Raw genomic sequence first — 27,515 nt, 5'->3', positions numbered from 1 at the left:
GAGGTGGGCCCTAGTACTGTTTGCATGTTATAGAAGATGAAACTGAGGTACAGAGAGAATAAATAACTTGCAGGGGTGTACAGGTAGAGGTAGTTCAAGAGCTCTCATTCTTAACCCGCGGTAGTATAATTTTATTAACTCTCTGGAACAGTAGATACTGTTGAAAACAGACACGCGCTATAAGCACTTATTTCTGCCTCCACACTTCTCTCCTGGTCATTTTAGCAAAGTGCTGTCTGTATCTCTTGGGACTCTACACCCAGTACAACAAAAATGAGTAAATAAAAAATAAAATCAAATGAAAGAGGAAATGGAATCCTGACACACAACACACTAGACTGCAGCTGCCTCACACATCTTAATAGCCTAATTCATACTGGGAAGGGACACTATGGGATCTTGGTACCCTGAACAGGTTTTTCTTTCTTTCTTTCTTTTCTTTTTTTTTTTTTAAGATTTTATTTATTTATTTGACAGACAGAGATTACAAGTAGGCAGAGAGGCGGTGAGGGGGCGGGGAGAAGGCTCCCCGCTGAGCAGAGAGCCTGATGTGGGGCTCCATCCCAGAACTCTGGGATAATGACCTGAGCCAAAGGCAGAAGCTTTAACCTACTGAGCCACCCAGGCACCCCATGAACAGGTCTTTCTAAATATGCAGACAATGTTTAGTTGAAACACAAAGTCCCCCAACATTCAACATGGTCACTGAAAACAAACCCTTTGGCAGGGCAGGGTCTTTTAGAAATGGATGGCTACTTTTTCCTCCAAGAATTGCAGTGAAAATCATATCTAAGTGAAATCTCCAGCATCATGTACTCTCAACCTAGTGAGAAGCCCCTCACAGGCTTTCCCTTGACAGAGGTGGTAGGGAGGCCCAAAGAGAGAAATCACCTGTCCAGCTGCAGAGTAGCAGGACCGGGTCTACAACTTAGTCTTCTAACTCTTATTCTGCTCCCTTATTTCCTCCTTCAAATAAATTCCATAAAAATAAAATAATATACAGTATTTAATCCTTAAATATTTGATCCTTAAACAACTGATTTTATGCCCATTTTATAGCTATTTTGTGCCCTACTGGCTAATAAATGGCATAGCTATAATTCTAACACAGGTTAGTGTTTCAGACACTTTTCCACCAACACACTCTTAAGGTAGAAGATTAGGAGATAAACTTCAGATAGGATCTGAGAAAGAAGTGAGCATATGGAAACTGAGACAATGCTTTGAAGATACTTATTTTACCTTAAATGTAAACAAGTTTTGCCTGTATTTTAAACCACATTTATTTAACATACAAAATTACTTAATCCTTCTATCTTCCATTTTGTATAGAATCGCAAATGTACTGCACTGGTCTGGCACATCACAGAGGACCCCAGAAATGTACACACCCTCTTTGAAAAACACACTATTTCAATGCAGTACTTGCCCTGATGGCCAGAAGACCAACCAGAGCTTCCCACTGTAAAGGAGGAAGATTAAGCCTCCCAGGATGCCCTCTTACTCTCCCACCTCCAGATAAGCCGGGTCTGGTGCATTCGTCACTGCTTCATAAAGCTCTGCACCATCTTGCAGAGCACAGACTTGCTGTCTTGTTAATGCGCATGATGGTCTACATTGTTTCGATATATTCTCTAGGAAAAAAAGCATCATTAATAAGCCATAACACAAATTTATGAACCTTGAAAGCTAGAGAAACAAGCAAAAAGTAGCCAAAGAAGGGAGGCTAAAAAGCAAAACACAATTTATCTGCTACAAGTTTTCTAGGAAAATTTCAAACTAGTGCACTCACTCCTGGTTTAAAAAATTGTCACACAGAGAGCTTAGAGTGATTTGTAAATTAAGCAAATGATTTCATGATTTTTCTTCATCATGAAAACAGCATAAGCCGGTGAATCGAACACTGAGAGTCCAATTTTTCTACAGATTTATATAGAACAGGAAGTTGAAAATCATGAAGAAATGCAGAACACAAAAATTTCGGCAAAAACCAAACATCAATTTCATATCCTTTATGCTAAAAATACTATAATTTTATTATTAAAATTTTTATTACTGTAATTTATTATTAAATTAAAATTGCTGCCACCGGAAAAACAAGATCTAGCTCTAGGTGTGATAATACATAAACCAACAACTACAACAATGAAAATACAAAAGTTATATAAAAAGTAGGTAAGGATACTGAAGAAAATGATATATGGCTTGGGAAAATTTTTTTTTGAGAGTTTATCCTTCCTTTTTATTGAATATATTTGACATATAACATTGTATAAATTTAAGGTGTCCAATGTGTTACTTTGATTCATTTATATACTTAATATGATTGCCATTGTATTGATATTCATCATATCACATTAGTACAATATCGTCTATATTCATTATACTGTGCACTGGATCACTATAGCTTATTTGCTCATTGTTGTTTTACCTTTAAACACCATCAATTTTATCCTACCACCTCTCGTCTGCTGATAACCACCATTTTATTTTTTTTAATGAGTTTAATTTAGTTACATTCTGTACCTAGGTGACATCATACTGTACTTGTCTAGGGGAAAATAATTTGGCAGTGTTTTTCCCTTGCTACTATTCTTTCTCTAATACCAAAAAAGGATACTATAAATACTTTAATATTGAAGCTTAAGCGGAAGTTTACATAAGACTTCTGAGATGTGTTGTGGTTATGTAATGTTTTATTGTCTAAGATAATTATAAGTATCTAAAAGGTCAATGTGTTGAATAAAGAGGTGATAATCTGGGGTCACTTCTATGCTTATTTGTATATCTTTGTAATAATATTTTTAAAAATTTTAAAAAATTCAGATACAGGATTAGGAAAGAAGTCTATTATTCAAATTAAAAAAATTCACTCAATTACAGAGGTTAAATCAGAAGCCTCTAAAAAACCTTATATATAAAACCTTATTTTTATAAATAAGGTTTTATAAAAAACCTTATTCTCATATTAAAAAGAACTTGTAATATACAATTCATTTTACCGTCATGCTTTTCAAATTCCCCTTGAATTTTATTGAATAAGACTTCTAGTTTCTTTTGTTGGGCTTCTGCATATTTCGTTGCCTCCTTTTCTTCCTCTCGTTCATTCCGAAATATGCATAATCCAGAAGGGGTCCTCTCCATCCACTGTAATGACATGTCAAACAAAGATACATGTTAGGGAGGGATCATTCAAATTAACTGTCCCAAAAGGAAGAAATACATAGTAAGCTTCAAGAATGTTATCATACCTGTATTGGATATGCTCTTTGAACAACTACATCAACACAACCAACATTTCCTCCATCACTGAAAAGTGATGACAAGGAGAGAGGGAAAGGTCTAGGATCAGGAGAGAATCCAAGTTTGGCATACCAGCGAGCACGACGAGTACTGTTAGCAGCAATCTGGACAAATTAATGAGCAAATCAATTTATAAGTTTATATATTCAATACTATTTCAGATGGCATAACATTTTCATTCATTTCTTCCATTCATTCAAATATACTCATTTTCAAAAGCCTCATGAAAATAAGAATGTAGAAAACCTGTACAAAAGTGAAAACACTTCCAAAATACAGTCTCCCAAAAAATTGTTTATGCTGTTGTAGAGTCTTAATGCAAATATTATTTTTAGAAAATTAATAAGAGACTTCAATTTAAACATGATGGATTAAAATATACTTATTTATTTAGGTTTCCTCAAAAGACCTAAAGGACAAAGAACTGGGAGAGAAGGACAGTGAATAAGACATTAGCAAAATCTTGGAAGCTAAAAATTTATTGGACAACTGGTAAATAATGAAGCAGCCTCAGAATGATTACAGTTAATAAAAATAACAAACATTTCTAAAGCACTTATTATGGTGCCTGGATTGTGTTAAGTGCTTTACATCTACTAACATTTAATCTTTACAACAATCCGAAGACTTATTCCCATTTTACAAATGATGAAACTCAAGTATAACCTGCACAACATTACTCAGCTGGTAAAGTTGTATGGCACCACTAGGAATCAAAATTTAAGGAAATCACTCAGAATTTGGAGGCAACAGGTACCTCTGAAGGAAGGAGTATGAGTTGTAGCTGAAAATGGAAGGAAAGATAATTAAGACCTCAGATTTCATTTCCTATCCCAAGAAGGTCTTCCCTTACACCAACCAGGCCTTCCCTTACACCAAGAAGAACCCAGGACAATTTACGTTCTGGAAAAGCTGAACCAGACATATCCTGGACTCAGGAACACAAGGCAGAGGCATCTGGCGGTGGGGGTGGGGGTGGGTGGGTGGGTAGGGGATGAGAAGCTATACTGAAAACAAAAATGCAATAAAAATCCTTATGAGTCTCCTTATTACTTTTCTTACTCTGCTCAGCTCTCAGTCACTGATATTTGAGGGTCTCCTAACAAAAGCAAGTCCCCGTCTTATCACTCTACAAGTTGACAAACGCCCACCTCACACAGAGCTTCTGATCAGGTTATTAGTGCCCCAGTCTGGAAGAGGAAAGAACAGCTAACAATCAGCTAACAATCAGTTGAAGGAGATTATTATAGGGGGGAAAATGCAGCAAGCAGAAAAAAACAAAATAAAGCAAAATATTAATCTTTAGAAAGATCATAAGATGTTGCATCTGTGAAACAAGAAAAGGATGTAATAAAAAAAAGAGAAACATTTAGGGAGTAATAAGGACCTCAGAGAACGGAAAATTATGTCAATAGGCATATATTCACTTTAGGAACTACAAAATTAGAACTAAAAAGTAGGGGGAGCAAAGACAACAAAATGGAAAATAGGAGAAAAGATGAGAAAATTAGAAGACCACTCAAAGAGGCCTACTGCCCAAATATCAGAGTTCAAGGAAATTGAAAAGGGAAAAATGAAGGGAGACAAAATTATCGAAGAACTACTTCAAGAAAATTTTCTAGAACTCAGTGAAGGACATATGTTTATAGACTGTTTGCCACTGTGTACCCAGGGCCACGATTTCACAAGATAGGCCAACCCCAAAGTAGCTTGCTGTGAAATTTCAGAACACTGGAGATAAATGATCTTCAAAACTTTCCAGAAACAGTTCATATAGTGAAGGACTGGGAATAAGAATAGCACTGAATATAGCAGAAGATATACCAGAAGTAAAAAGGTAGTAGAGAAAATGTCTTCAAAATTCTGAAGATTATTTCCTTCTCAACTTCTATATTCAACCACCTAACAAAAAGCTCAAAGAAAAAGCTACAAACTCCTTCTCTTAAGAAGCATCTGGGGGGTTGCTTGTATGCCCTTAGAGCGAGGAAATAAATCCATAGAGATATAAATCCAGAAAATAGGGTCTCCAACACAGAAAGAGGAGAAAATAATTTCTAGAAATGTAACTGTGCTGCATACATAGAAGGTAACTGCTTCAGAATGGAGCAGGAGTATGGAAAGGTCCAAGAGACTTCCAAGAAAAAGAAACAGAATCAATAACGGCATTATAACATGTTGGGATGATCTTTATATATCTCTTGTGTGGGAACGAGCTGGTGATAAGGGTACAGAAAATTAAAAAAACAAACAAACAAAAAGCAAGACAGGTGTTCACTCCAGGTAAAGCAGTTAAGTTATAAATAAAATGTTATTGGTATATTATATGCTGTGTTGTGAAAAATATTTCTCAATCATTATAATGTAAACAGTGAATACAGACTTCACTCTTCAACTTTCATAGCAGGAAGCTAACAGTTAATGTCTAAACAAAAGGAGAAAAGATAACATAGCAGTATAAGCAAAAGAAACTGCCAGAGATTCCAAGTGGTTGCCTCTGGGGAGCAGGAACAGAGTTTAGGTAAGATGGCTTCAGTGACTGCTTTTCTGCTGGGAGGGGCGGAGGCGGTGGTCATAAGGCTACATTACATGAGTTTTGAAATTATGCACACCCACTGATTTGATAAAAGCAAAACAAAAGATTGAATCAGGAGGGAGACAAACCATAAGAGACTCTTAATCTCATAAAACAAACTGAGGGTTGCAGAAGGGGAGGCGGGTAGGGAGAGGGTGGCTGGGTTACGGACATTGGGGAGGGTATGTGCTATGGTGAGAGCTATGAAGTATGTAAACCTGACGATTCACAGACTTGTACCCCTGGGGCTAATAATACATTATATGTTAATAAAAAATAAAAAATTAAAAAAAAAAAAACCAAAAGATTGAAAGCTACCCCAACTTTGATTTTTAAGCAACATAAAGCTTGTTTCAGCTTGACTAAAAGCAACAATGTGGAGTTAATGACAAAATATCTCTTTACCTTAAAAATGTTTAATTTATTTAAACACCTTCCTGAAATAGAGTGATCCAGAATATGACAGAAGTAAACTGTTTCATCTCATAAATCTGACTTACAATATTAGTAATTTCTCATATCAATATTATAGACTATTCAATGTGACAAAGTCCTATTATATAAGTTTAAGTCTACATAAAGATGAAAGGTACATTTTATTATTATTATTTAAGAATCACTGAAACCTAATTTTCTAATCATACTGAAATAAAGATCTAATAATCAGGTAATCAGGATGGAAGCAGAGCAATAGTATGAGAACAATACGGCACCAAGGGCTATAGGCACCCGTAGCCCCAAATCAAATCCAGTGCAAATTTGCTCCTGCATTGTTTTAGCTGAATATATACTGCTCAGTTTCCTAAAAGTAGCACAAAAAAATTTGACAGTCTGAGAATTTTGCCACTTACACTCCAACTATTAGTATGTTTTCAAGAAATGGAGCATCTTTCATAGACCTAAGTTTAAAATCTAAAATATGAAACCTCCCTAGAACTTAACTAAATCAGTGACTGATTTTTACCTAGAGTATGCATTAATTTAATTTACCTTTAACATAAGAGTTTCTGGGGCTTCGAGTGGTGTGCAGGCATCAGGAGAGCCAACCAGTTCTGCTCCATGAGTAACGATCTTCTGACCCACAGTCAGTTTACCATTCTTTACAAGAGCTGAGAGGGGAGGATCTAACTGGGCCTTAACAGCATACCATCCATCTGTGAGCTCAACAATGCCCACTTTTTTGGTACCCACACTATTAGTTTTACTGCTGGAAGTTTCAGATATATCTACGCTTGATGAAATTATTTCAGAAATACAGAGAACAAGAGTTTTTGCAGCTGTGTCATCCCTTTCCATGATCTTCTTTAAGGCTGATCTTCTGCTTCTATCAATTTCCACATCATATCTAAAAATAAAAAGAAAAATGCATATTTTAGGAATTGTGAGTCTAGAATTTCATTGTGAAGGGTCGCCAAATAATTGAGAATAAAAATTAAATACCTTTACTGAAGAACTACTGAGACAGAAGAGAATTTAAAATTTGGTAACTACCAGTATAGTAAGTTTATTAAATTATGAATTAAATATTAAAACTCCCCTGCAAACATGGTTTATTAGCAAGACCTGAAGAGTGGATCATATTAGTAATTCATATTCTTCTCACCGGCCAAGAGGTTAAGGAGAGTGGGGGAAGAGGGAAGCAAGAGGTGTAGGAATGTGTAATTTCTCTTAAGGGGGTTGGAAGATGACAAGAGAACTACTGTGTACAACTGAACAGCAGGGTGGGATGGCGACTGTCACTGACAACTGACTTGTGTACCTCTACAATGGGGAAGTCACAGCCTGCGCAGAAGTCTGACCCTTAACACAAATATGTGATTACATAATATAATGCATTGAACTTGCCTGTATTTTAGTTGAAGAAGCACTCTTTCTGGGCTTAGGCACCTATTAGCAAATTCCTTAGGAAAGGCAAATTCCATAGCTGCCAGTTTCCATATAATCCATCTGTAGTGATTATACACCCAAACTCTAGAAATAAGATTTGGATCCACACCTGGGGTGTCACACAGAGCCCTGAACAAATTAAGGTAGAACAATATTAAAAAACAAAACAAAACATGTAAGAGGATACTGAATTCAATAACCATGACCACTATTTGCACAAACACTGCATCATACAAGATCATTTAGTAAGTTTTTATAAGTTAGACTATAAGTTATATAATTTAGAAAACAATTTGACATGTATCAAAATATACTAAGAAAACACATTAGTCAAAACAATTGTTTCAACTGGAAAATGAGATCCTTAATTTAAAATAATTATATTTTAGATTATTTTTCTTAAAAGAGATTATTTTCTAAAAATTATCTAAAAACATCCCTCTCTCGGTATTTTTAAAAGATCTTCCTCTCTCTGTTCAAATCTCTAACTCTTCTTCCTTTCCCATTCTCACTTTGAGTACTAGGGAAACAAATAATCAAGAGGACTTCCAGAAGCTTCCACCCTCACATTCACCAACCCACCAGCATCTGGACCCTTAGACTTTGCCTTTCCTGCCACACTAACTCCCACCCTTTCTTACCTAGTTAAGGACCCTGATCTAGGAAATGCCTCCTCTCTCTCTTCCTCATCAACTTCTTTCTTTTATACTGAACAATTTCCATCCAGTATAAAAATAAGTTTTTTTCTTCCTTAAACACAATTAAAACTTACACCCTTTACTCTCAGTTCCTTCTCTAGACACTGTCACTTTCTCACCCCATCAATTTACTGACTTATTTTCATTAAGACTAATAATGACCTCTACACTGGTCATTAAATCCATGGTCAATTCTCAGTCCTCTTCCTCCTTTACTCATCAGCAGTGACTGACACCTGGTCATTCTTTACTCCCTGAAGCTCTGTCCTCACTTAGCCTGCAACATACCACACTCTTTGGTATTAATTTCTAACTTTCAGGTTGCTCTTTCTCAGTCTCTCTCTTTTATAGCTTTAATTTATATGCTAATAACTAAGAAATTGATTTCTTTGGCCCATACTTCATTTATAAACTCCAGACTTGCATATCCAACTGCCTACTGAACATCTCCACTTGGGTGTCTACTAATATCTTAAGCTTTATATGTCCCATGTGGGGTACCTGGGTGGCTCAGTTGGTTAAGCATCTGACTCTTGATCTCAGCTCAGGTCTTGATCTCAGAGTCATGAGTTCAAGCCCAGCCTACTTAAAAAAAAATGTCCCAATTGGACATTCCATTTCTCTTCCATCTTTGATCTTCTCAGTTCTCCATACCCGGAATTCCATGTATGGAATTCCAGCCACTAATGCCAAAATCTTTGGAGCTATTCTTTTTTTTTTTTTTTTTTTAAGATTTTATTTATTTGACAGAGAGAGATCACAAGTAGAGAGAGAGAGAGAGGAGGAAGCAGGCTCCCTGCCTAGCAGAGAGCCCGATGTGGGACTCGATCCCAGGACCCTGAGATCACGACCCGAGCTGAAGGCAGAGGCTTAACCCACGAGCCACCCAGGCAGCCCTGGAGCTATTCTTATTCTCCTTTTCTCTCACACTCCTCATTCAATCCTTGATCATATCCCGATGGTGCCACCTTCAAAATATCCCAGAATCCAACTTCTTTTCACCAACTCCTCTGCTACCTTCTCTGTCTGAGCAGCCACATCTCACTTGGATGACCTCAACAGTTTCCTAAGTGGTCTCTCTCCTTCCATCATCTTACCCCCTAACAGTCTAATCTCAATAGCAGCCAGAGTTATTCTTTCAAAAACAAGGCAGATATGTCATTCCTCTCCTTTAAACATTCCTGCTTAGGCCAAAAATGGTTACTCAGAGTTTTAAGCCAAACTTTTTATAAGTCTATACGGCTCTATCTTTCTGACTTCATCTGCTACTACTCCTCTCTTGCCCATTTTACTCCAGCTACACTCACTTTCCTCCTGTTCCCCAAATAAGCATGCTTCCTGCTTACAATCAATGCTTCCCCTGAAGGTTCCTACACTTACTCCCTTGCCCTTTTTCAGGACATTGACCAAATGTCAGGGCCTCAGTGAAGGCTCCTGACTACTGAGCCTATTTTAAATTGCACTTATCCTCACCCGAGCTATGCTCTTTCCAGCTTTATCTTCATAGTATTCATCACCTTCTAATATACTACACAACTTACTTCTTTTTAAAATTTTCCTTCCCCACCCCAAACCCCTCTACTATAATGTATGACTTATTAAAGCAGAGACTTCTGTTTTCTTTTGTTATCTTGAGTATCCATAAGACTTATCTGGCACAAGTAGGTCCTCAATAAATATTTGTTGAATGATCAAAAAAACAGCTTAAGCTTCAACAAAGTTATGAATCATGCTCACCTGATTATAGGATAATTACTCGTAACTTCTATACTCTGCAGGTATAATATATACTTAATACAAGAAAACAATGTAACTGTTTAGTATACTTTTCCACCTAGAGTTGATAGCAGATATTTATGGGAGACAAGTGCAAGATGTAAATCATATTCCTGTCTTAAAGTATTCCAAAAACATAATAGAAGTTTCAGGAAAAATGTTTTACCAATTTCCCCAAGCTATAAATTTTGAAAAGACATACAGAGATTTTAAAAACTAAGCACATTAGAAAAAAGTTTCTCCTCTCTTGCCCTTGGCATGCTAATTTCATCCTTGATAGCAAAAATTTTAAAATCACCTTTATAAAAACATTAGAACTATAAAGAGGTTATATAGTTTTTAAACTGTTGATGTTTTAGGGCTGTAATATTTACTAGTTATTTGGTATTACTGACACTTGAGTATTTCTGCTTAGCTTCTGGTATTTATATATATTAAAATATACAATGAAAGGGAATAAGATATAAGTGCATGTGTGTCTGTGTGTGTATCTACAGTAAGGTCACTCAAACTTATCTTTTCTTACCAGTATTTTATAAATGCATATGAAAAATGTCTCAATTTAAGAAAAACCAATTCATTAAATTCTAGGACAAACTATAATTCACTTTTCAAAAGATTACAAAAGAATGCCAGTTGAACCACAATGTACTTAAAATAAGTCACTAGATAAAAATTTGATTTCTAGCCAACTTATTAAGTTTTAAAGAGATATGTGACAAAAAGATGGTAGAATACAGAAAAGTTAACACAATCTCTTTTTGTAGGGAGTACCTATAAAATTCTTCTTTTCCAGCCTTTCCATCATTGGAAGGTATGAGCCATCCACCGTCAGCCAACTGTATTCCCTCTCCAGACCATAGTCCTTCCTTACCAAAATAATCCTCAGTGTGAAACTGAAAAGACTCTGCATTTTTGCTGTTAATTTTTACACAATGTTTGGAAACGCCATACATGTAGAGCTGCATAAAATAAATGATAGAAAAATTTAATAATGAATGAAAAACAAAATCAAACAAAAGAGCATGTTTCTTAGAATAAAAATAATTATAATAAATAAAAACTGAATTTACAAAATTTCTCATTTAAATATTAAAATATTCACCATCAAAATATTTAACTTACTTACTAGAAGCTGAACATTTTAATACAATATAAATGACTCCTACATTCAATAGCCTTTTCATTCCCCTTGTGCATATGCCTCCTGCTACAGCTGCCATAGGAAGTCACTTTGGGGATAAAAAAGTTATTTAATATTTTACAAAATCTCTTTAAAAATTCAGAAAGGAAAGAACAGTGAAAAGCATAAGTATATTAGGGGATCTGACTTCAGGAGCTCAGATCTGTACACAGGCCTAGCCTACGTCCATCCCAGCATGCTTCATCTAAAATATCTTTCCCTTTGTTTGGATATGACTCTGGAGTCACACTCTTTGCTTTGGAACTGCGTCCAACAGAGGAAAACTTACTAGCTAAGTGACACTGGGGCAGTTACTTAACCCTCTCTGTGCTTCAGTTCTCTCATTTGCAAAGAGTGAACAAAACGTGTGCCTTTCCTTTAGATGCTGGTGAAGATTGAGTGAGATGGAACCAGCACAGGCACAGTACTTAGAAGGGTGATGAGCTCACAAAAACTACTCAATAAATGTTACCTAATAATATCATCATATTATGTTCATCTTTCCATTGCCTAAAATTCTAACTAGACAGAACTGGCTTAATAAGAATGCTTTTTAAAATATGTCAATAGCTCTTAACGGATTCAGGGCTATGAGTTATTCACACTTCAAATTCAAGTAGACTACTTTCTTCTAACACCTGAGAGCACTATAGTAATAAAATGAGTATGTTTCGAAGGGGAAAGAGAAATGTGAATTCTGGAGCACAGATCACTTTAGCGGGATAAGGCAGCAGAGAAGGAGGCTGCCACTGCTGGTTGATTAGGAAACAAAATGATTTTATTCATCCACTCGCACTTTCATTTGTTCTTTCTTTAAACAAAACAATGAGGAGATACTAGTTAATAAAATGAAATTAGACTTGACTATAGAAGTTAGCAGCATTGTGGGCAAAAGCATACCTGTTTATGAGAACACGGAGAGGGGACTCGGCCTTCCACTGCTCCTCTCAGAGAGATGCTAGGCACAGTGGAGGTTTTTGCAAGGTACAGACTACCTGGCTGCGGAAAAATGTGCTGCCTTTGTTTCTTTTTAATCCGCATATCCTGTATATCTCTGGCATTCTGAAGATTTGTAATTAAATCTATTAAAGAATAAGTTAGCAAAAAATAAACTTGCATGTAACATTTCAAAAGCACAACCTTTGTTTTATAAAGTCGTATATGAATTTGCTCTAATTTTCAGGGTTAATTTGGTCTAAATCTTGGGGGGTAAGCAAATTTCAACTTATAAACAATAAATCTATTATTTTTATTTTAAATTTGGGAAAAAACCAGTAGACTGTTAAATATATATTCCAGTAACAGTAGTCTTAGATTGTTCAATTTTTTTTTTTAAAAGTAAGAAAGGCCACAAGTAGTTACCTTTGAAAGAAACATTAGATTACTTTAAATCTAGTATTTGGACTTAGGAAAAATCTAAAAGCATTAAAAAAGGTTCTGAAATTATTAATCATCACAAAAGGGGTAAAATCCTCAAGGCGTTATTTAAATATGAGAAACATCTAACTGGAAGGCAAAAACGTATCAACACAAATTTTCACACAATACCTAAAGGTTCTTTTTCACACTTTGTAAATATTATAGTTGCTGCTTGACTGGAGTTATTTTTCTTAAGCTGATGAATTCCACCATCATTAATATTTGTTTCACTCTCACCAGGGCCATGTTCATCAATGTTTTCTGGGTTTTGTTTGTTTTCTTTCAAATTAGTATTCTTGCTAATACACTGTTCATCTCTGTGAAGACGTGATTTAGTTTTAAAAGGTGGGACAAAGACTTTCACTGGTTTGCCTGGAGTGTTCAAGTGTCTCCTTTTTTCATTTCTTGTGGCAGGAACTGTACAAAATGGCTGCCCTGAAACTGATAAATTGCTTGAAGATTTTTCCAAAGCCAGGTGTTCATAAAAACGAGATTTAGACAAAAATTCTTGATGAGGTACGGTGAAATTTGGATTCTGCATTTCTTGCCGTTCCTTAGTTGTGCTACAATGAGGAGAAAATATTTAAGTTTGATTATTTACCAATAAATGGACATATATGTAAATGTTTTGCATATACTTTATTCCCCCTCCCCCACCCCAACCTCAACTGCCCTAAGGCAATCCTACTCCAGCAACTGTTTTGCATTTCATCACGGTTGCCATGCAAGACAATACCACACTTTTCAAGTCTAACTATTTCTCACACACTGATGTCCAGCCTCTACTACTTACTTCACATAATCTGTCAAACATGGATCTTGTTTGTCTCCTCTAGTTCTATCACAGTACTCCTTACTTACCTCGTTTACCACAGAAGGTTCTATCTATTTGTCCTCTTCCCTCACCTATATTCTTGACACCTAATTTAATAAATAATTCAGTCTCCTCAGGAAACGTACTTTTTGAATTACTATTCTACCTCTCTTTTCTCTACCACTTGTTTATACCTTTATTTTTTAGTGCTCCTTTCATTTTACCAGAAAGCCATGTGCATCCCTGAAACACTTTTTTCTTAGTCTTACCTCCCCTTTGAGCTAATACTCTTTGTGACCTACCCTTCATGGCCAATCTTCCTGAATAGGTAATCTGAACTAGCTTTTTTCATTTCCTCAATTTCCACTCATTGAATTCTCATTTCTCCCATTGTTCTATAGAATTTTTTCTCAATAAAGTTGCTAAAGGCCTCCCAAGTGCCTATACACATAAGCTTTGTGTGTAAACTCATTCTACCTGGCCTCTGAAAACTGACTTCTTTCCTTTTTTTTTTTTTTTTTAAGATTTTTTATTTCTTTATTTGACAGAGAGAGATCACAAGCAGGCAGAGTGAGAGAAGGAAGCAGGCTTCCCGCTGAGCAGAGACCTGATGTGGGGCTTGATCCCAGGACCCTGGGATCATGACCTGAGCTGAAGGCAGAGGCTTTAACCCACTGAGCCACCCAGGTGCCCTGACTTCTTTCCTTTTTAAAGTTCTCTCCACTAATATCTATACCACGATTGTCCCTCTGTTTCTTCTTCTTCTTCTTCTTCTTTTTTTTTTTTTGCTGGTTTTTCCTATTTCTGACTCTTAAGAAAATTCCCATCTCTAAACTTGGATTTCTTCCCTAGATATTCTCCCTGAGAATATCTATCTAATGTGAGTCATTTCAAATGCTAGATATTCTCCCTGAGAATATCTAGGTAATGTGAGTCATTTCAAATGCTTAAATTATCATGTAACAAAAGTATTAATCTGTATCTTTATGCCCAACTTTGCCCCAGGTGTTATTCTTGCATTTTGAACTTCGTATAGCACCATATACCTCTGCCTTGATGTTCCACACTCATCTCAAACTCGACATTAATTACCTTCTGTAGCATACATGTTCTTCCTCATATTTGATATTTTGTTGAAAATCCCAAACTTCCTTTTAATCAAACCTGAATCCCTGGAACTCAAAGTTATCCTAGAACTCATTTATTCAGTCATCTAGTCATCAAATATTTTATTTTTATTTATTTTTAAAGTAGACTCTACATTCAGTGTGGAGCCCAAATGAGGCTTGGACTCATGACCCTGAGATTAAGATCTGAGCTAAGATCAAGAGTTAGATACTTAATGGACTGAGCCATCCAGAAGCTCCTAGCCATTAAATATTTAATGAGTTCCTACTATGTGTGCTAGACACTGTTTTGGCTGGAAGATATAATTGGAACAAAATAAAATCACAGGGTTTATACTCTGGTGGAGGGAAACAGACAAACAAATATCCATATTCAATGCTATAGAGAAAAATAAAGCATGGTAAGGAGGACAGGGAGTATCCAACAGAAGTAAATAAGTAATACTTTATACAGGTTGGTGAGGAAAACATTATTGGTGAGGTGACATCTGTACACTATAAATAAGATCTTTAGGAATTTATGCATGCTTACTTAAATGCACAAGACCATTTTCTCATTAGATGTATAAATTAAGGTAATATGCAGATAAATAAGCATTTACTTTAAATATTACAACCTGCTTTTGAAAATGAAAACAAAAAAATCACCTGGGTTTCTACATTCAAAACATGTATATTAGTAGCCTGTTGGAAAATATATCCCAGAAGTGCAGATCAATGAATGTTTTCAACAAGGCCACAAACAGTTATTTTTGAAAGGGTAACATTAAACATAATTTAAACCATAGCCCTGGGCTAAAAAATTTACCAGCTAGAAAAGGTTTCACAACTGCTTTCTACAATTTTAGATGCTTCTATGATACTCAAATACATTATCCCTAAATGGCATCTCTGTAACTACTTCTTGAAGAGCCACTTGGAAAGTGATGATTTAGCTCTTTGTCAATACTTCTGCTTTACTAAACACCCTTTCTTTCTTTCTTTCTTTCTTTCTTTCTTTCTTTCCTTTCCTCCTTCCCTCCCTCCCTGCCCCTCCCCTTTTTTCCTTTCTTTTCTCTCTTCCTCCCTCCATCCCTCCTTCCTCTCTTCCTTGCCTCCCCAGCTTCCCAAGTTATGTATTTGATTGCCAATATTTAATTATGTACCCTCCATGGAGAATTAACCCTAGTCTTCTGTTAGAGTGCACAAGAGGTAGTTGTCTAGCTTCATGGAGTGGAGGAGGGGATGTATTTTCAACCTGTACCCTTGTTCTGGCTCCTTCCTTCTTCATCATCAATTCTGAAGTTTCATGAATTCCTGTTTTTGAGGCTTCTCCAAGTGTAACACAGTTGGCTCTTTCCTCTCCCCATTATGATTCTGAATCTGTTTTCTCCCATATGCTTTGAAAAACAGCCACTGTGGTCTCCCTGTCTTGGGTGTGTGTAAGATACACCTTTTGGTACTCTGTATCTGAAAAATGTCTACCTCAAAACTTATTTGATATCTTGGTCAGTGATAGGATTCTAGGCTGGAAATCATTTTCTCTCAGAATTTTAAAGGCACTGATCTGTAGTATACATTATAGAATCCATAATCTTCTAGCCTCCGGGTTAACAGCAAAGAGAATTTATACCATTAAGACCCTTGCAACTTTGTTGAAAATGTGATTTTTTTGCCTACTAGAAAATTTAAGGTTTCCTTTTGCCCTTAGCGTTCTAAAATTTCATAAGGATGCGCCTTAATGTCAGTCATTTTTATTCACGTGCTGATTCAGAGGGCCCTTTTAATCAAAGAAACTCTTGTTCTTTAGTACGAATAAAGTATCTTAAATTATCCCTTTTCCCTCTTTCTCAAACTCCAAATTTTCAGACGTTAGGCCTATAGGACTGACTTTTCTAATTGTTTTTTCTTCTTTCATCTTTTCTTTTTATTCTCTAGTTTTGGAGGTTTCATAACTTTTATCTTCTATTACTTCTACTGAGTTAATTTGTCATCATAGTTTTATAAGAACTCTTTTTATAGCAAATTCTTATTTTAAGGATGCCATATGTTCTCTATCCTGAGAATATTAGTAAGTTTTTTGAAATTTTATTCACTTCTTTGCATGATCTATTTCCTCTAAGTTCTGTTCTTTTTTGTTTTTGTACTGTGGATATGATCTTTCAGAGAGGCTTTCTTCTAATAACTAGTGATCCTTGATTCTCTCTTCTTATTTAAGAGTGAAGTGTGTGCTGGTGGGGCTCTTCAACTGTTGGCATTACAGCCTGGTGCTCTGGCTATGGGGTTTCGTTGGAGTACCTACAACTGTCAGTATTTATAATCTTTTGTATTGAGCTAGTCATGTTCCCCAGAAAAAAATCTTCCAGTCTTCCACCTAGAGTCTCATTGCCAGTATTTGGGAGCCAAGCGTGGGAAGGACGCTGGGGAGTCTCACTACTCAATAAACAGATTTTTTACTTAATCTCAGTTTTCAGTACCTCCCAACTGTGCCTGCTGTGTCTCCACCCTCCCAACTCCGAATCCCTCCAATTCATCTTTTCTGGTATTCTGGCACAAAAGGGATAACTGGCTGCCTGCAGTAGGGGAGGGGATATAGACGTTTTTTAAACAGATTTTGAATTGATCTATTTTCTACCTCACCTTCAGAAGAACATGCTGCTGCCAATTTGAGTCTTTCTTGGGTTCTTTGGGGGAAACTGGGTAGCATCTTTGCTTGCTCCAGTGTGAGGTTTTAGCTTTCTATGGGCTTACTAAGTCTTTCATGCTTCTGAGCTCCAAAATTTGTGTTTTTTTCTCTCATAATTGTCCTTGTAGATTTGTAAGTTAAAAAAATCCTCTTAGTAATTTGGGTAGGGCTTTGAGAGGAAGGAGAGGCAAGAGATATTTTCAATACATTCCGTCTTTTTTGATATATTTGAAATTGATTTTATTTATTGATTTATTCTCTCTTAATCTCTCTTATCCATAAAGTTGGAATAAAATCTACTTCCCAAAGATGTTAAGAAACTGAAAAATGAGATAATAATAGCACTATAAAATACTACCAAATAGCACTATAAAGTACTACCAAAGTACACTTACTTAATCTTGTAGGTTATTTCAAAAAGGGAAGTGTTAACTTCTTTTTGCATATTAGTGGCATTATTATTTTTAGAAATATTTATTTTCAAAACTGTACCTTTCCTACACTATATTAGAATTAAAAAAACAAAACTAAGTATGTCTTACCGAAAGGGTCCACTGGTAATTGGCTCTAAAGAAATATGATGCATAAACAAGCTTCTGTCTTTTAGGATGCCTAGAAAAATATTTCACATTATGTATTAATGGAAATGTATTTTACATTATGTATTAATGAAAATCTAATGGGAGATTTTATTTTGTATGCCTGTTTTTATACAGTATTGTAAATATTTACATAAAATTTTGATATTATAAATGAAATATTGACTCAAAAATTGAAGACTATATACCAAATAACTCAGTGTAAATATATAAAGGAAGTCAGTATAAATTTAATCAGCTGGCATTAATCATAACTCAAACGTGTTTGCTAACTGCCATCAAATATCGAATTTAAAATTTAGTCTTATGATTGTAAGCTAAACTTTAGATATTATTCTCAGTATGTAATTTGTACTATTTTTTTTTTAAGATTTATTTATTTTAGAGAGCAATAGAGAAAGAGCATGAGAATTAGTAGGGGAGGGGCAGAGGAAGAGTGAGAGACAGAACCTCAAGCAGACTCCCCACTGAGCACAGGGCCTGACACAGGGCTTAACATCATGACCCTTGAGATCATTACGTAAGCAGAAACCACGAGTTGGACACTTAACCAACTGAGACACCCAGGTGCCCCGCAACTTGTACTTCTTAAACCTTCAACTAGTTCATTAGTAGGGGATTGGCTGAATAAACTAGAATACATTGATATAGCCAATAGATCAAGTGCTATGCAACCATAACCAAGAATGAGAAAGATCTCTACATAGTCATAAAAATTAATTACGGGATTTATTTTATGTGTTTCAGAATTAAGTCTCTATAGTCTAAATCATTTACTCCTCACTACCTGACTTCTTCCTTTCCAAACCCAGGAACCAAGTATATAGTGAGCAATAGTTACAGGTTTTATTTATTAAGTATTAAGTATTCTATGGTAATGAGATAGGAAGCCATGGAGAGTTTTAAGCAATCAAGGAGCATGATCTGACTTTTCTGTTACCAGGATGATGCTGGCTGCTGTGTTGAGAGCCTGGAGAAGGGGCAGAGGCAGAAACAGAGAGATGAGTTAGAAGGTATGACCATGGCTTGGATGAAGTTGGTATGGGTAGAGGTGAGAAGAAATGATCATATTCTTGTTATATTTCAAAGGAGAACCTGTATCACTTGATGGGCTGCATGTGGAGTATGAGGAAACAAAATAGTAAATGAGGACACTAAGGTTCTGATGTGTCAGTTGGCAGAATGACAGTGAGAAAGGAAAGAACAGGAAGAGTGGGTTTGGGAGAGAGATGGAATCAGAAGGTCAGCACTGTCTGTGGTGACTTGGAAATGCCTATTTGCAATATAAGTACAAAAGCATCAAGGGCAAAAAAATAAGTAAGTCTGGAGGTCCAGGACAGGTTAAGCCTGCAGATACAATTTTGGTAGTCACTGAAGCTTAGGCAGAGAAATGCTCTGAGGACAGGGCCCTGGGGCACTCCTATGTTTAGAGAAAGGAACAAATAAGAAAAAGCCAGCAAAGACAATGGAGAAGTGGCTATGCAGGAGGAGAACCAAGAGGATGTGGTAGTCTCAGAAGAGTGACCAACTGTCTAATGTGGATGAGATGGACCCAAATGACATAGAAATGGCTGCTGGATTTGCCAACATGGAGATCACCATATGACTTAAGAAAGAGTGATTTTGGTGGAATGGTGAAGATCAGTCAAAAACTTGACTAGATTACAGAAGCTAAGCTTTAAATTATCGTACTAAATTTTTGTACTATATTATTTTTGTACTAAATTATTATACTAAATTTTATCTTACTAAATTTTTACAGTTTTTTAAATTTAAAAAGTCATTATTTTATAATTACTTCATGCTTCCCAATTATAGAGAACCTCCACATCATACCAGGTGTTATGAAGGAAGAGCTCACATAACAAAGCAAGATGTTAACTTTAGCAAACCACACTGTAAAGTCTTATCCAATTATCTATATACCCAAACAAGCTTAGAAAAAGAACTTAAAAATACTGTGTGTAGTACCTACAAAGAGGGAAAAGATATGAATGCAAAGCAAATTTTACCATCTGGAGTGCTTTTCGAAGCTTTTAAGGATTTTTCTTGATTTTTTATTATCCTGTCGAATTCATTTAACAGGTTTCTTTTAATTGGGGGTTCTCCTAAAAAGAAATTTCCATACATGTTTTTAAAAGAACTCTTAAAATTTATTAGGCAAAAAAAATACATAATAAAAATTTAAATAGCAACCATTCTATTTTGAAAGACACAATTCATTTTTCAATATCATTTTTTTGGAACGGTTTTAAACACCACTATCTAATAGGGTCTAGGGATAAAATGTTACCAGTTACTAAAGATACACTACTTTTTAATAAAATATACTGGTACTGAATGTAACTGTAGGTTTACTGGAAATATGGACAAACAAAATTTCTTCAAATAAACTCTTTCTGCATTAAACTTGAGAAGAAATTTATTGTGTAGGTCCTTGAATTAGAATGAGTAGAAGAAAAGACTTTGTAAAATTACCAAAATTACAAGAATATATAATTAAAAGTATTACTTATTTAAAAATTCTACAAAGGCTGAGAATAAAATTAAATCATAATTCAAGTTATGCATATTCATGTCATACTGAGATAATACGTGATAATAGGTACTTTGCTTTTTGATGCTTTATTAAAGGGAATAAATTTATAAATTTAATAAGAAGTAAAATTATCCATATAAGCTTTTATCAAGTGTTAGATTATGAAGTGATTTAATTGTTTAACAAGGGCCGGTGCTATTCAAGAAGCCAGGAGGTGGTTAACCTACATATTTATATATAATAGAGGTGAGGGAAATTAAACAGTGATGCTATTGAGAACATTTATTAGAAGTCTGAGTTTTTTTTTCCCCCCCTAAGCAGGCCAACCCATTTGTGAATATGCATGAACAAATTGGGTTCTTATAAATGAAGCCATTATTTTCCATAAAAGAATTATGAATTTCTTAAAGCATCTGTACTTCAGAATTTTTACTGGAGCGCAGCAATAGTTTAAAGTAAGTATCATAAACTTACTACTATTCCCATAACATAATGTGACCTGGATAACACTTAAGCAAATCTGTACCCAGCAAGGTTACTGAAGGCACCAAGTGAAAGAGTGAACTGATTGGCTTCCTTGTTTTTCCCTGTAATCTGAAGAGACTGGACAAGACCTGTGATAACTCAAGTCTATGAGTTTATAGTTTTTTAAAAGGAGCTAGTTATTTAAGATCATTCACTTAAAAGCAGGAAAGTTAGTTATGGCATTTACTTTAATTGTATTTGATCAACAGATTCAATTATTTAAGATTATTCCTAGTCAGAAATACTAAGAGGAAAAAAAAAACACACCTCCAATTAACCTAATTGAACTAAGTTGTTACATATACATTTAAAAAGAGAAGTTAGACTATAGTCCAAATAGCATTAAGACCAGAATGCTATCTGCTAAAAATAACTGATTTTAGAATACTTCCTAGATTAAAAAAAAAAAAAGGAAGCAAACCAGCACCATAGCTGAAACCTACTTTTAAAATTTGTTAAGAGCCAGAGTTGTGGAACCTCTGGGTGCTCTCTCTATATACACATTCATACTTACTTGAAAACAGCAGGTTGTATTATATAGGCTGTTATAAGGATAGAAGTTTCAGATTTTCTAGGAAACAAATTTTTACAGTAATTTCTCAATAATAACTATACGAATAATCTCTAAAAATACATTAAAGAACATAAAACATGTTTCTTAGTACAGACTCAGATCAAGAGTGAAATCCCATTCCCCTAAACTATACATAAAAGTCTATAAAAATATAGGTTATAATACCTGAACTGCTTTAAGCTAATATTCCATGATTTTTAAAGACTTAATTTTAAGTGACTGGCAACCTGAAAGGAAAAATAGACACTTACCAACTGAGACAAGTGCATCTCCTCTTCTTTTTCCAATTCTTGAATTTAACAAAACCATTTCCTCAGTGCTTTGGCATGTAAAAAGAGAGTGTTTGGCATGACTTAGCAGTTCAGAATCTGTCAGCTCACCATCTTCCATAAAAGCTCTGGCAATCTCTACTGTTTCTGTTTCCAAATAGTTTTCCGGATCCCTGGAGTAAGTAGAACAAATTTCTATATTTGTTTTCACTGGAAGATTAGGGAAAGTTTCAGTTGTCTCAATTTCTGTCTTTGTATTTTTAGGTAAAGCTTGTTCTTTTCCCAAAAGATGAATGTTCTCAACAAGAGATACTTTGCTTCCCAATAGCAACTGCTGTTTGTCTTGCTTCAACTGAGATTGACATGGAGAAACTTGAATGAAAGAGCGATGATTTTCTGAAGAACCCCTCTCAATGTTACAGTGACTTGATAATTTAAATTCTTTATTGTAGGCCATTTCCAATTTGGAGTTGCCACATTGTTCTGGGGTTCTCTTATCAATACAAGAGGGAGGAGGTATTTTTGATAGATCTTGTCTAGATGTAGATGAATGCTGAAGACCACATTCAGTTCTGATCAGATCGAATTCTTCTAACATTCCCTTAACTTTGCATAAAGCACTTTCAGAAACTGGAACTTGTTTCCCACTTGCCGTGCTAAATCCGGAGAAAGTAGATGACAGTAAATTTTGGGAGGTTTGTAGCATAGCATTTTCTTCATTTGTGAACTTGTCTGAATGTTCACTATTTTTAAATGATACTTTGGGAAAGAGTTGCTTGGCACTATCTTCTATCTTAGAAAACACCTGCCTTGCCTTTTGTAATGCAGCATCTGATACTTGTACAGATTTTCCACTTGCTGTACTAAAAATCCCGCAAGCATTCGTACAAGAGACTGACTTTGGAAGCTTTCCTGTATTAAGTTTACATGTATCAGAAGTTTTTGAATTATTCTGACAAGTTGGTATTTCAGAAACTTTCTCCAATCCAGATATACTTTGGTTAAGTTGTAAAGTGTGTTCACTTTGAATGCCAGCAAAAACCTTACGTGAAGACGAACTATGTTCTGCATCATCCAGAGAGTCAGGAAAAATAATATCCTCCGAATCGTCCAGTGTGTTAGGATAACCTGCCACAATTCTCATGTGGCAAGTGTCTGATTTACTCTTGGGGTTTTGCTTAATTATCATACTGCAGTTGTCTGTAAATCCCTCTGTCGCTTTTGTCTGGTGTGCAACAAAGACTCTTTTACTACTTGCTGTACTGTTTGCAGGTACAGCATTATTTGAATCTGAATTCAATTTCTGAATTGAATTAAAATTATTTGAGTCAGATATGGCCACTATAATGGCTGTATTTTCATTTTTGCACAAGGAGTTAGTCACAAGTTTCTGAACACAAATATCTTCATTTATAATTTGTGGGTCTGTGTCTGCTTCTCTTACAGTGGATGTTATTTCAGAAAAAATAGTGTTTTCTCTAACATTCTTCACTACTGGTTGAGTACCAGAATTATCAACTTTATTTTTTGAAAGATATTCTGATTTTTTATATACCTCACTGGAATGACAAAAATCCAAATGGTATGAATAACTGTTAGACACGGTACTATTACTTAAATAGGTCAAGCCTTGTTTTTCAGAGGGAGGATTTTTGTCATTTTCAGATATGGTACTACTTGAACTATTTCCACATGAAGGATTTTCTACATAATCATCAGGATATTCTTTTAAACAGATAATCGTGGCAGTATTTATTTTTTCTGGTTTATCATACAATTCTCCTTCTCTAAGCCGTTTTTTTGCTTCAAATAGTGAAGTCTCACTCACAGAAATTTTTCTACCATGTCCCGTGTAAAATGCTAAAGGTGAATTTTCCATAGCTGAATAAGTGAATTGATTTGTATAAATCGTATGCTTTTTTGCTGTTTCTTTTTCTGTATTTTCATGTACTTTAACTTTCAGAGAGGCTTGATCTGATATTTTAAGATTTTCAGTTTGTTTGTATAAATTACCACTTAAGAGCCTGGGTGCCACCACAATCTCACTAGAAACAAGTTTTTTTTCCTTTAGAGAATTCTGCATTTCTTCATACTTTGGTGCAGTTAATTCAATGGTCTCACATGCTAATTCAAGCCCATCTTCACATTTCTCTGTGTCCTTGGACATCTTTGCCCCTTGATGGCTAAAATTAGTGATTCCACTATCACCTTGCTCTTTTTCATCAAAAAGATTTTTCACTTTGTCCAAAGATTCCTTTGCAATTTCTATTTTTTTCCCACTAGCTGTATGAAAACCCAACATGGTAGGTTCTTTGATCTTTTTGATTTCACTTTCTGGTCTTTGCTGGAGGGTCAGTAATTTATTTTCAGTACCAATTAGGTCACTTTCTTTCATTATTTTGTTTTTTCTTTCACTGTTTTCTGTTTTCTCATAACTTGAGATGTCTATTTTGTTGATATCTACGCCAGAAAGTAATTCAGAATTCAAGGAATCTGAAAAGTTATTCAATTCTTCTTCTGTCCATTTTTGATCAAAGAGATTTATAACTTTATTTAATGACTCTTTAGAGACCCTTATATTTTTCCTGCTTGCTGTTTGAAAGGATAAATCAAAAATGTCATAATCTTTTATGTTTTGTCGGATTGTATTAGCTGTTAACTGTTGCTTATTTGACGTATTAACACGAAATGTTTCTTCAGCTTTTGCAACTTCCAAACAGGTTAAATCTGACAAACCTTCTTTAATTTGAGTGTTTCCCTCCTTCATAAGCTGGCTAGATAATTTTTGATCGACGTTGTGCTGATCAATACATGGCAAGCTGTTTTCTTCTTCATGAATATAAACTATATCATTTTTATTTGAATCACTGCCAACAGATTCTAAGTTATGAGTATTTCCACTGGCATCAGTACGCTGGTAATCTTCATTTTCTGTATTTCCCTTGTAACCTTCAGTATTTTCTTCAACAAAAATGCCAGCAGTCATTTCAGTATTATTTTGTAGTATTAGTTGGCTTTTATTATTTTTCTCATTAAAATTTTTATCATTGTTACAATCTTCTATCTGAATCATTGAAACAGCAGAATCATTACATTTACCTGAGGAGAAACTTCTTGTATCTACTTCTACAGAAGGTTCCTCAATGATATTCTCAAGGTCCCTGAACAGCTGCTTAGCTTTTTGCAGTGCTTCACTACCAACATTCAGTTTTGTGCCACGAGCAGAATAAAAGCCTCTAAACTTCACTTCATTTTTATCTGCTGAACAGCCACAAGCACTTCTGTTACAGTTGCTTCTCGACAAGCAAGCAAACCTCTGGTTACCTCCAAGTACACCTTCAAATTTCTTACTGCTGTCTACCTGAATGATAGATGGGGCATTAACTGTGAGATGAAGATCAGTATTTCTGCATTCTTCAGAAGTTCTATTCAAGATAGTCAGCTGGTTTTCAGGCATTTCAAATGGATTTTTCTCTATTATGTGGCTTGGTTTTCTAAACTGTGTAAATTCAAACTGACTTCCAGATTCTTCCAAAATAGTAGAAAGTTCTGTAATTTCTGCTTTTTGGCTAGGTGTTAAGTTATGATTTGAATTAAAATCTTGCTTTAAAGATGAAGTTGGAGGGGCTATGTGACCACTTACACTATCAGAAACATAAGCGCTACTCTGCACAAACACCGACACACTATTAATTGACTGTGGATCAAGTGCGAGAGGTTTGCTTAGTTTCTTTTGACTTTCTAATGATGAGGTATTAACAATTTCAATACATGCTAAGTTAGTAGGATAATGTTCTTCAATATCTTTGAAGAGCATTTTACTTTTCTTAATGTTGTGTTCAGAGAGTTTTATCTCTTTATTAGAAGCTGTTCTGAAGCCATTTCCAAAACTGTGATTTGAAACTGGATCTGATTGTCTTGCCCAATTATTCATGTAGTCATTATTTCCATTTGATTTCCTAACTACCTCCAAGGTGATGTCTGATTTTGAATCTTGATCTAGAGTCATTTTTAGTTGCTGCTTTATGCTATTTCCGTTCTTTTCTGTAAGATCATCTATGTTTGATGAATCAAAATCCTTCATAATTGACACTTTGGCTGCTTGTTTGTCATCCATGTCTGTATATACCATCATGGTAGAGTTCTTGAGAACAGGTTCTCTTACACAATAGACGTCTGCATCATGAAGTTCCTTAATATTTCCTAAAACAGGAATATTACTTTCATTAGTTATCTCTAAGATGAAATTATTCCCATCATCTGGAAAAAGTTCTTCTGAGTTTGGATTGACAGCTATTTTTGAAATTAAAGTAGTTTCTTTTTGGTCTTTTTGGATTGTGGTGAGATTTGCATTTTGGTTGAATTGTACCTTCATAGAAGGTGATGCTACTATTACATATTTTTCAGTCGACAACACCTCAGTATTTTTAGAATTTGCATTTAAAACATGCATTTCTTGATTCTTTTCCATGGGAATATTTTTGATTAATTCAAAACCACCCTCATGATTCTTACATTTTAGTTTCTCTGACATTTTATATGATTCTTTTCCTCTACAAGTCATGACTGGGTTTGATGGAGGATCTCTGGAGCTAGGAGTTAGACTAGTATTATCATGGTCAGATGAAAAGCTTTCTGGAGATTGAAAGTGAATACCACAACCTTCTACTTCTGAATGTGGCACAGGAGGGTAACTTACGGCAGGCAAGACCTTTTCTTTTATATCTAAAACTCTCTGACTTTTTGCATCATCTTCACAATGTTTTTCCTGCAAGGATGATAGACAATCAGTTTCTGTGGTTATAAATGACTGCAGCTTTTCCTTATTAATTTTTGCTTCTTTATAATCAAGATCCCGAGGTACTGTTTTATTATTAACAGAACTGGTTCCATTATTGGAAACTTTTCTCAGAATTGTCCCAAAAGAGCTGGTTAAAGACAAGGCTGGTTCTTCAGAATCATTCTGTGGACAGTTTTTTTTGACAGAAGAAGAATGTAATAAACCTAAGCATGAAGACACAAAGTGACAAAATTAAATTGAAGTGCCATTAATTACATTCATTAAGTATTTTCCACCAAGTAAAAAAAGTAGTATGTAAAACAAGAATTACATGAAAAGTAAGAAGTGAATGTCAGGCTTAAAACAAAGAATTCTAAATATACTATATTTCAAGTTATTACATTTTCCAACTAAAGATAAATAGGACTTAATATTTTTTTTCTAACATTTATCAATTCAATTAAAATTAGTATGTAGTTCAAGAAAGCAGCTAGCTACCATAAGTAAGATTCAAAAGTGTTTCACTGGAAAATAAAATTGGGAAAAATTCATTGTTAATATTGGCATAACAGCAGGTAAAAAACAAAGGAACTAGAAAAGTAATCACTTCCTTTAGATAATTTGGTCTTTGATATTGAAAAAAATCAACTTTTATTTTTTAAAAACTTTGAGAGCAAGAGCTAGAGAGAGAGAGAGAATGCATGTGCACGCATGAGTGGGGGGAGGGGCAGTGGGAGAGGTAGAAGCAGACTCCCGCTGAGTGGGGAACCTGACACAGGGCTTGA

The 27,515-nt window shown here is 35.1% G+C and overlaps 2 protein-coding genes across 4 annotated transcripts in view; one reads left to right on the top strand and one right to left on the bottom strand.

The window, feature by feature from the left end:
• Positions 1-1,990, top strand: part of N4BP2L1 (NEDD4 binding protein 2 like 1) — a 53,135-nt gene extending 51,145 nt beyond the window's left edge. For both annotated transcript variants that reach the window (XR_004385257.1, XR_004385256.1), the window contains one exon: positions 1,333-1,990. The gene's annotated coding sequence lies outside the window, so the exon portion shown is untranslated. The remainder of the gene's footprint in view (positions 1-1,332) is intronic.
• The window catches only part of BRCA2 (BRCA2 DNA repair associated), a 57,576-nt gene that overhangs the window by 14,313 nt on the left and 15,748 nt on the right, over positions 1-27,515 (bottom strand). For both annotated transcript variants that reach the window (XM_032880016.1, XM_032880017.1), the window contains exons 11-21: positions 21,933-26,954; positions 20,056-20,151; positions 17,987-18,056; positions 12,968-13,401; positions 12,320-12,501; positions 11,011-11,198; positions 7,721-7,891; positions 6,866-7,220; positions 3,252-3,407; positions 3,003-3,147; positions 1,513-1,634 (exon numbers count right to left, since the gene is read on the bottom strand). In XM_032880016.1, coding sequence (XP_032735907.1) covers positions 1,513-1,634; positions 3,003-3,147; positions 3,252-3,407; positions 6,866-7,220; positions 7,721-7,891; positions 11,011-11,198; positions 12,320-12,501; positions 12,968-13,401; positions 17,987-18,056; positions 20,056-20,151; positions 21,933-26,954 — 6,941 coding nt within the window. The remainder of the gene's footprint in view (positions 1-1,512; positions 1,635-3,002; positions 3,148-3,251; positions 3,408-6,865; positions 7,221-7,720; positions 7,892-11,010; positions 11,199-12,319; positions 12,502-12,967; positions 13,402-17,986; positions 18,057-20,055; positions 20,152-21,932; positions 26,955-27,515) is intronic.

The sequence above is a fragment of the Lontra canadensis genome, unplaced genomic scaffold, assembly GCF_010015895.1.
Source record: "Lontra canadensis isolate GAN:19392208 unplaced genomic scaffold, GSC_riverotter_1.0 scaffold67, whole genome shotgun sequence".
Classification (NCBI taxonomy): Eukaryota; Metazoa; Chordata; class Mammalia; order Carnivora; family Mustelidae; genus Lontra; species Lontra canadensis.
This window is presented reverse-complemented; position numbering and strand designations above follow the sequence as displayed.